We start from the raw sequence: 9,605 nt of genomic DNA on the forward strand, positions 1-9,605 counted from the left end.
ATAAAACACTTTCTGTTCTTCTGAGGGACCATGTGAAATAATTTATTTAAAACAATCCTTGAAAACATACAGTTTTGATCCACATAACCCTGTTTAATTTTTGTTTAAAGGCTTCAGATGTCTATATTTATGAGCAAATCTGTGATGCCCCTACAGGTAGAAGCCTTAATGCCATAGCTACATCGTATTTCACCACAAAAAGCTGCCCGAATATTAAGTATTTCACGGTCTGAAATTCTGTATTCGTTGGTAGATTCACTCCCGTGTAAGTACCCTGAAGTAAACAAGTGGCTCAACCCTTGCCAAGAATGCTCAGAACAGGCATGCAACTTGGGAGAAACAAAAAAACGAAGAAACTCCAATTTTTGCAAAAATTTGTACAGCATTTTTCAATTTTCAATGGCGCAAGTGAAAAACAAGGAAATCAGCGGATCTGAGGAAAAGTTGCATGTCTGTCAGTAAATGCATTTTGGTCCCCAAGTTAAACAGAAATCCCTACAATGAGTGATGTCATCCCAGAGTGACACCACAGCAACTAGTGCCTTCAATTGTCTGGAAAGGCATAAATGTTTGAAGAAGTGCCCCTTGTTGAGACAACATGAACCAAAACGAATTGCCAGATGTTGCATAAAATACCAATCTGACGTTTCATTTGCACAGCCCTTTTAAGTTGAACTGAGAGAAAAACAAACGGTTCTAAAGTCTGCATCAGCCTAAATGAGTTTCTCTTCTGTGAAAGCACCCCGCCCCTTTGTTTTTTTCACACCAGATTTGTGGTCTGAGTAGGGTTTTGAGAATTACAAGTTCTTCTCTGAAAAGAAATGGCTTTTGCAGGTGAGGAAAAGTTCTGTTGGCACCAGTTCGATCAAGAGAACAATCCAGAGGAAATGATACGGGGAAATGTGGCTCTCATAGTAACAAGGTTCTCCACTGCGAAAAGTGCTAAGGTTTCAGAGGATATCAACATAGCCATCTGGTTCTCATTCAGTCCAACTCATTGTTGTGGCCACCGTACCAAGTCTACTCTCGCCATCAAAACCTGACGTGCACTTCCACAGCCCTTACAAATAACCTCCCAAGGTTGTCAGTCACGGGGTTGAGTGTTTGGGCCATTGGTGGAACTTTCCGGGGAATAGCTCTGGTCTTGCTTGTGGTCCCGACAGAAGCACGTCACGTTTTCATGGGTCATGACTGATACTTTTCCCTCAATCGGTCCAACTCCTGCTGACCCACATCGCCAGACCTCTCCATGTAGTTAAACAGCTCCCGGACAACTGTGAACAACAGAAACATTGAAAACACTTCTCATTTAAAACACATTTATCGAATTACGTTTAGTCATTTATTCCTTGGATAATTTCGTTTATTCAATCTTCCTATGGGGTGATGACGCAAACATGCAACCTTGCCAACTGTCGGAGGAGGCCCCATTAAAAGAGGAGCCTTGGCATAAAACGTGTACAACGACATCCCTTGTTTGAGTGCCATGCATTAATCCCCCTTCCTCCTTCATATGACTAAGAAATGAATCACTCATCGTCAACAAAACAGCAGACCATTGATGAAATATACAAAGCTGGCGTACCACTTTGGCTTCAAGAAATGATACAACCACTTCAAAAGCAGTCTGCAGGAAAATTTGTTGAGTTCAAGATGCCATCTTGTTTCATTTTTTGGGGGGTCAAATGAGGTGTCTCCCATGACTTTCTGCATCGTGGCATCTTGTGTGCGGTCGGGACTGAATCGAAACTAGGCTCAGACCAACCTTGTTTGTCCTTGGAGGACAGAAACATGACGTTCATGTCAAATCTCTTCACCTGACTGAGGCCCTTCAGGGTCTCATAGACTGGATTGTTGTGCCTATTGATGGGTGAACAGAGAACCAGATAACTAATAAACAACAACCACAGAAACTTATACTGCCCTGGTACATGGCAATAAGAGATGCTCAGTAAGCATCGTAAATGAAGTCAGCCATTACATCCAGTAACATTAAATGGAATAAAAATGAAACGCAAGAGCGCTTCTTGTGGGCAAAGTGTCTTCCTAAGTCATATCATTCCGGCTGCATTCACGTGTCACTCTTCATGCATTTATCTCGCATAATATTCCCCGAATGATTAAATTCTGCATTTGTGTGTTTAGCCGATCGGCGTCGGGTTTGTATTCTTCACAGCCAGTGCCCAGTGAAGGAACGCCCACAGGGACGAGGCTTCCTGCACCACATTTCATTTTGTGCGCGCACCGGCAAACACTCAACTGGCTCGCTGACTCACCAGCCCCCCCCCCACCGGTTTAATCAAAAGTGTACGAGGGAGCCGAGAGTGGACCAGATAGGACTCTCTCCAAATAACTCAAATGTGAAGATACGTAGACAAAAAGGCAATATTCCTGCTCAGGAATATGTAGCCTAATACCGTAGCCCTCTCATTCATCATTATATCTATTTCGTGCTCATTTTGTATTTATGTAATATTTTCCCTGTTTGTAGTTTGTTGTTTTGTATTGTCTTGTTTGTTTCTTGTAATGGCATGCCTGACACAAGCTTTGCTTTTAAGGTTTTGCCACCTCTATCGGCCTATTTATCTCATACATTGTTAGTACCTGTATTTTGCCACGAGGAGGAAATCAGCGTTATGTAATGTCATTGAATCGAGTGATTTTTCTCAGTCCAGCACTTACACTAAATACTGCTCCTTCAGAAGGTTTAGTATTCCCATCAGCAGTGTGGCATCCAGTGATTGCTGTAATAACTGTTTATATGACCGGGGTGGAATTCTCTATTTCAAAAAAGAGAACAAAACAGTTGAAAGGGGAACGTACGAGAGAGATTACTGTCAGGGTGAGAAGAAATGCCAGGAGAAAAGTTCCTCAAAGTTTATAAAATTTTTTAAAAAGAAAACTGATTGTAGTGGGATTTGTAAATGTGATTCTACAAATAGAGCACCAGTGTACGGTGTGCAACGTGGACTTCAAGAATTTGGAGTCATTTGCTGTACCGTGCACGACTGAGTGAGCAAATGCTGAGAACGGATAAGAGATGTGTCCATGTAAGGCAAAAATCCAAGTCCATGTAAGGCAAAAAATCGAATTTTGTTGGAGTCCAAATTTCATATGACACTGGTGCTCTGCACACAAGTCTATCTGGCCAATGCAGACTTCCAATTGGTCGTTTTCTTTGAGTATTTCAAATCGAAAGTGAAAGTCAAGAGCCACATCTCTACCTTGAAATATTGAAACAGCTGCTCAGGGAATTTCTCCAGCTTCTTCCAGTCTGCTAGTAGCTGGAAGGATGAGGACGGAATACCGGGGATGTCTGGTGGACTAGCCAGCTTGGATGGGGCCGGTCCGTCCATGGGTGATGGTTTAGTTTGCGTCTGGTCTGGTATCCTGACTTCTGATGGTAATGTGTTTGTCCTTGATATCCTACCACCAGTAAACGAGCAACCATGAACAACATCTCCAGCAACTAATTTTAGGACACCTATTCCATTGGTATCATGACTTGTAAAAAAAAAAGTCCAAATGTGATCAAAAATAAAATCTCCTTACTCTGCACTTGGCATTCTGTCTCCCTTCGAGAGGTTGCCTACATTTGTTTGTATGATGGGATTGGGTACAGGTACGCGATCGCTAGGGCTTCTGTCTTGTGGTTTGTGTGGGGCTGCTGTCTGGGTATTGTCATCTTCCTCGTCACCACTTCCTGTTCCAATCTCCTCAATCACCATTCTTTTCAGAGGTTTCTTGAAAGAACAGAGTGCAACAAACTGATAATTGGATGAGATACTGAGAAATTGGAAAATCTGCAGGAAGTCATACACTCATCACATTTTGACAATGAACCCCTCGGAATATTAGACGAGTCCATCACTGTGTAAGAACCAAATGGCAATTTCTGTTCATTTCAACTTTCAGGAGGAGTAAGTCCCTCATAATTTAACTCCCCTAGTCCTGCACTGAAATTGCCCCCAAATCGTAGAAGTTTTGGATTTTTGTTCAAAAACCGACCCTTGCAAATGGTGTTGGTAGGACCAACGTTCTCTTGCCCGAGTCACATGTCTGTGCACTCAAGAAATCAGGTGACTTTTATTGAGTGATAAATGAAGGTACCTTTTAAGTGCCACCTGTTTGTACAAAATGTAAGGCTGGCTGCATTTCTAGACCACTCTCTCAGACCAGCACTGTCAATAATTAAAGCACAGTGGCAAGCCTCAACTTTTCCACAATGCTCCCCCCAAAAAGGCATACATACACACGATGGACATAGCCCTATGGGCGCGCAAACGAGTGCATAATTTAGTGCACAGTCAATTTAAAGAGAGATAGGTTCGAGCGGTGACCATCTGTCAACCACAGGTCGATGTTTGCATGGAACCCAGAATAGATTTTGTGCGCAGGGTTACCTAGGAAAATCAACTTGCTGCCGTCACTTGAACCTGCCCCTTATTTTGATTGAGGCTATGGGCAGGTTCATCTGAAGTCCCGTCAGGCAAATCAAGCAGACAACAACCTTGTCATCGCTCACCTTTGACCTCAAGTGGACGGGCTTCTCTACCGCCTGTATGACGTTGTACACCCCTTCTCGTTTCTGCCTCTCCGTCTCATCCCTGTCCTTCAGTGTCTTGTCTATTCTATTAATCTCTGAGGCGGCCTGCTTGTTGCTGGGCTCCAGGTTCAGCACCTGTTGGTAATCTGTAGTCGAAAGATACGTGCGCATTTTATTCTGCGGATGTGGAGAGCCCACGCGCGTTGTGTGATCGTCATGCAGGGGTCATGCAATGGTTAATTGACAGTTGCTTGTACAGACCAGCGATGTTGTGCAGACATGCTGAAGTGTCCTCAACTCAGTCTCGTTTGTCTAGCGATAATAAAAGTCTTATTCGCAACGTGAATGTGTTTTGCTTTACCACAGAGGACAGAAAACAAGAAGGAAGGATGATTCCTTCTCTTCAGTAGGAAGTCTTCTGTACTCCGTGGCGAGCACCTGTGTCAAGTCTATAGGGGAGCGTCATATGGTAGGCTGACCCCGTGGTGGGGTGGCAGTGTGGGTAGGGCTTTCTTACCTTTCCTGGCTGCTTCTAGTTTCCCCAGTCCAAATCTTGCGCCCGCCCTTCTTGCGTATGCCTTGACATAAGTGCAGTCCAGGGAAATAGACTTGTCACAGTCCCTCTCGGCATCCTCAAACCTAAACAGCCCAGTTTAAAGATGACACTTGGCTTTAGTTTTGACTGGTATGACCATGTCAGGGGTGATACTGGAAGAAGTGAAATATCCATTAAATAATCACCAGAAGTTTGAGGACCCACAGCAGTGTAGGGGCTATGGTATAAATCTTGTTTGCCTAAGGGCACCCCTTAAATAGCCCATTTCTTTTGTTCTATATCAACTTTCATACTTGTTTTTAAAAAGAACTTAATGGTATTAACTTGTGATTTCCCAGGTTTTAAAAGAGACTGTTTAAAAAAAATTGAAATCAGGAAAATCCTGACGAAAAACTACCGAAATCAATTGGTCCTGGCTCATTTGATTTGTATTAATTTATTCGAATAAGTAAGAAGTTTGGTTAATTATTTTACAAGGAGCCACAACTAAATTTTTTTTCCTCACCCAAGTAACTAGGGAAACTAGTCAGTCCATTTTGCCTGTTGATGGTTTATTTTGAGACCCTAAATTTTGTCACATTACTCACATTGCATGAATTGATACTGTCATCATAAAAAGTGCATTTCCAAGTACTAATGATAAATTCCAGGACTGTAAAGGCCTTGTAAAGGCATTTTTAAAATTTCCTAGACTTTCAAGGACCGTAGGCGCCCAATTTCAAACAAATGCAAAGTTTTTCAAAAGTTTTCTCCAGATGGGGATGGACAGTGAGTGAGGGGCAGGTGAACAACAGGTTAGAAGGTGAATGGCTAGCAGACCCATTTTAAACTTACTGTGCAGTTCCAATGTAAAAGAAAAACATGAACGGGAAAAAAGATTACAACTGTATTTTAAGTTGTTTTTTAATGTTATGTTGCTGTTTTAATCTGTCAAAGAGCATAGACGCAGGGTGACCAAACCAAAAATGTTTAAATAACATTTTCACACCCTCATAAAAAGATGCCAAACCACCACACCTCAGGAAAAAGGGGATTAAATAACTTTTCACATCCTTGCCAAACTTGCCTACCTTTTCAACTTTAAGCATGCCATTGCCCTGTTGGCTGGCAGTATGGCGTTGGTGGGATCTGCTTCCATGCCTGCTGTATAGCACACGACGGCAGCCTCAAATTTGCCTTGTTTGAACAATGCATTGCCCTGGTAACAAAACAGGGGACAGAGAGAAAAGGCTGTGACCAGACCCACAAAGCCTGACATTTTCATCCTGCTAAAATCTATGCATCCCTTTTGAGCGCAGGGTACGTACATTTAAGCATTCATTTTTGTCGAGTACAGTTTAACTTGTTTGACAAAGTTGAGTTTTAAAAGGTTCCCATTTTGGCGCTGAAACTCTAGAAAAGCTTCAAATCAGTCTTTTTCCCAATACAAGACTAGCATGCTGCTCGTAACTGGAACTGTTATCTATGGCTCTTTGAGGTAACGAAACAATGGTAGAATTGAAGTCATAGCCACAAAATTGGCTTATGCTGTGTGACTGAAGCCTGTGAAGCTGTGAAATGTGTGTACGGCAAACAGCAACAGCAACACTTGAAATGTCAGTCTGCTCCCCGCTCTCTGTGTACTAAACTGATAGGGGGAGGTGCTTGAGCGCAGAGTCCGTGCACTGACCTTTTCCTTCTCCATGCTGGCTTGCTGGATCCTGCGCTGTCTCTCCAACTCTCGTTCTTCCTCGCTGTCCGTCTCTGTCTCCATATCCATGTCCTTTCCATTCTCATCCTGAGCAACTGGGGCCATGTCATCTTCATCGCTATCCAGGTCAGCGCAAGCTTTGTCCTAAAATGGAATCAATTCATTAAATTTAATCAAATGCCACATTGGAATAATGCATCCAAGTGTTGCATAATTTTTCTTTACACTGCAAAAGCCACGGGCGAAATGGACCAGAGACATCGCTAGGACAGCATGTCCTCCCGTTTAACATCTTGGAACATGCAAAATCTCTGTGTAAGCTACAGCTTTCCGTGAAAGTCCACAATGCTGTAATGGAGTGATATTTACTAAATTGCTAAGCCCTCAACCTCCACAGACTGGTTCCTACCCTGTGTATGAACTAACTCAACAGCAATCACTCATGGTGGGGAAACGAGTACAGATGTCCCCCCCCCAGCACTGCATGAAGCATTGGCCGTTTACAGATTCTCTGTATTACAAGAAAGGACATTCTTGCACGTCATACGGTGAGATGTGGTTCAATCACTGAGTCTTCTGATTATTTCTATGGCACTGACCCAACTCAACTTGATTACGGCTAGCGCTACTGACAGACGTACCACATCAAACTTGTCCCAGGACCTGTAATCATAGGCTCGGATCCGTGAGTGCCTTGAGCCGCTTCCATTCTGGTCTCCATCTGCAGATGGCGACTGTTTCATTGTGGGCTTCAACTTTTTCTTTCTAGCTTCCTTGGGCTTCCTTTTTCCTTGGTTTCGGATCGGTGGGAGGACCTCCAATGTAAACACAAAAATTACATACCTGAGAGTGAATTTTGAAAACCATATATCTCTTAATGCTCTGATTTTAACAGGTTACAAAATATTATCGAATGAGAAATGAACCTCCTCAAAAAAAAAAACAACAACAAAAAACGAAGATCTTAGTTTTCTGAAAAAGAGTGAAATGTACCTCTCCTAAACTAAGATGCTGTCTTTCTGTACTATGAGTTACGATCATTGAGACTGACTCGCCAGATTAATGATAGATGTGTAAGGTAAATGCTCAACGGCATTATCTCCTGGTGACTAAGCCACTGACAGAGCGTTTAAGAAGAGGGACTCACTGCCTCTTGAGTGTCTCTTGTTTGTCGCAGCTCCTCATCTTTCTGCTTGATGTCTGTCTCCCAATTCTTGAGGTCACGCAGGTAGGCCTGAAGGTCCTCGTTGTCGTGACGCATCTGCTGCTGAATTTGTAGAAACTTGTCGGCCATCGTGACTCTTGCCGGACACAATCGATCCTTCAAATTTCCTCTTCAGTCAAAAGAAAGAGAAAGTCGACTGATTTTAACACTCCCAGGAGAAACTTTGACACATAAGTTTTCCTGGTTTTGATCGGGTGTTGCATTCAAATCCATCGTATGCCATTTCACAAGACCAGTCATATGTAAGACCATGAAAACAGAAGTTGTAGATTTGCATCCACCTGATGCCACCCTCCCCCAAATCATTATTTACAAAAAATTCAGTGTATGTAAGAAAAGACACAAAATCACCAAAATCAGAGTTCCAAATCCTCTAGAAGCTGTGCCTTATGCATTTCATTCATATTTACCTCAATTTAGATGGCTTTCGTATGTCCAGATGTCTGCTTGAGCTATGGGCAGCCCATGCGCATCGGATCAGCTTGTACGGTTATTTTGAACGTTTTACTGCAGGTTTTTTTTGCAAAGATCACTAATTTGACCTGCTCCATGAACTGATGAAGGGCCTACTTGTGGCCCATCCCTCAGCAAGGCTTTTGGTTGTAGTTTGGCAGAATTATTTGGAAAGTGTCTGTACTTGGAGGTTGAAATAAAATAATGAAAAATGAAAAAATGCCTTGTGTATTTTTGTAATACCGGTAGTTGGGACACAAATCTACATTTTCTATTCTCATGGCCTAACAGAGTGAAAATGACAGACGAATGCCTTTGTGACAGTTCACTTGAACAGCATATGATATTATTTGCTGGACTTACTCGGCTTGTAATGCCATGACTCAGCTGTGACACACTGCTTTCAATGCAAGATCATTTCCACTTTAATGACATACAGTTGTCAGGCAGTGTTCGTGCAAATCAACGGACAGTGCCCAAGGTTCAGTGTGCCTATCCCTAGGACTATGAGGCTCGTCATTGCGCCCCTTAGGGAGACACACAATGACGAAATGACAACATTTTTCCTTCCTCCAAAAGGCAGCTGAGTGGAAGGTACACACATACTAGCCACATGTAGGTCTAGGCCAGGCCCTGGTTCAGTAGTTGCACTTGCAGAGAAAAACGGCAGCATCCTGGCTCCACTTTGATGGTTGTGTACAAAGGCTATGGAATGTTGAGTGCATTTTAATTGAACTTGTTTTCAGTTCCATTTTCATGTCATTTCATTTAACGTTGAGCAAGCCAAGGACTAAGGCCTACTTTACATAGGCCTACGTGCAGGGCCTACATGTAACTTGCTGTTGCAACAACTTGAACAAGGCTTAAAGATTGAAGCAAGTGGGGGAGAATAAAACTTTTTCCTAAATGTGAATTCAAATACTAAACGATAAATGATGGAACACGGGAAGCAATTGGACTGTTTATCAACTGCAAATAAACGACGTCTGTCATCTTTAGGCCCTATAGCACAAGAAAAATTCATATTAAAGAAACTCCTCTTTCAACTCACCCTCTCCTCAATCAAGCGCTTTTCATTAATGAGAAGTGCGCCATCTGTCGTCAACTTTTAGCAAGTTTCTATTTTCAGAAAAAC

At 42.6% G+C, this 9,605-nt stretch overlaps 1 protein-coding gene across 2 annotated transcripts; it reads right to left on the reverse strand.

Moving 5' to 3' along the window:
• Positions 1 to 9: 9 nt before the first annotated feature.
• On the reverse strand, positions 10 to 9,588 carry rpap3 (RNA polymerase II associated protein 3). 2 transcript variants are annotated; one of them, XM_087135732.1, is made up of 12 exons: positions 9,522 to 9,588; positions 7,940 to 8,126; positions 7,434 to 7,607; positions 6,772 to 6,936; positions 6,173 to 6,300; positions 5,064 to 5,185; positions 4,526 to 4,692; positions 3,553 to 3,743; positions 3,225 to 3,426; positions 2,683 to 2,780; positions 1,766 to 1,860; positions 10 to 1,274 (listed from the first exon to the last, which is right to left on the reverse strand). In XM_087135732.1, exons 2-12 carry the CDS (start codon positions 8,084 to 8,086, stop codon positions 1,186 to 1,188), a joined length of 1,578 nt encoding a protein of 525 aa, XP_086991858.1. In that variant the 5' UTR covers positions 8,087 to 8,126; positions 9,522 to 9,588; the 3' UTR covers positions 10 to 1,185. The 2 variants fall into 2 exon arrangements, with proteins under 2 accessions (XP_086991858.1, XP_086991859.1); XM_087135733.1 differs by lacking the exon at positions 1,766 to 1,860.
• Positions 9,589 to 9,605: the final 17 nt, after the last annotated feature.

Source organism: Acanthaster planci, linkage group LG04 (genome assembly GCF_054643075.1).
Source record: "Acanthaster planci isolate LZ-2023a linkage group LG04, COTS_SCS, whole genome shotgun sequence".
Classification (NCBI taxonomy): domain Eukaryota; kingdom Metazoa; phylum Echinodermata; class Asteroidea; order Valvatida; family Acanthasteridae; genus Acanthaster; species Acanthaster planci.

Coding starts and splice junctions, on each gene's coding strand:
- rpap3 (XM_087135732.1), bottom strand. CDS start 8,086: ATGGCCGACAAGTTTCTACAAATTCAGCAGCAGATGCGTCACGACAAC. Junction 5,186..6,172: donor GCATGCTTAAAGTTGAAAAG/GTAGGCAAGTTT, acceptor TGGGCTGTTTAG/GTTTGAGGATGCCGAGAGGG. Junction 2,781..3,224: donor AGCTGTTTCAATATTTCAAG/GTAGAGATGTGG, acceptor TTTTTGAAATAG/AGAATTCCACCCCGGTCATA.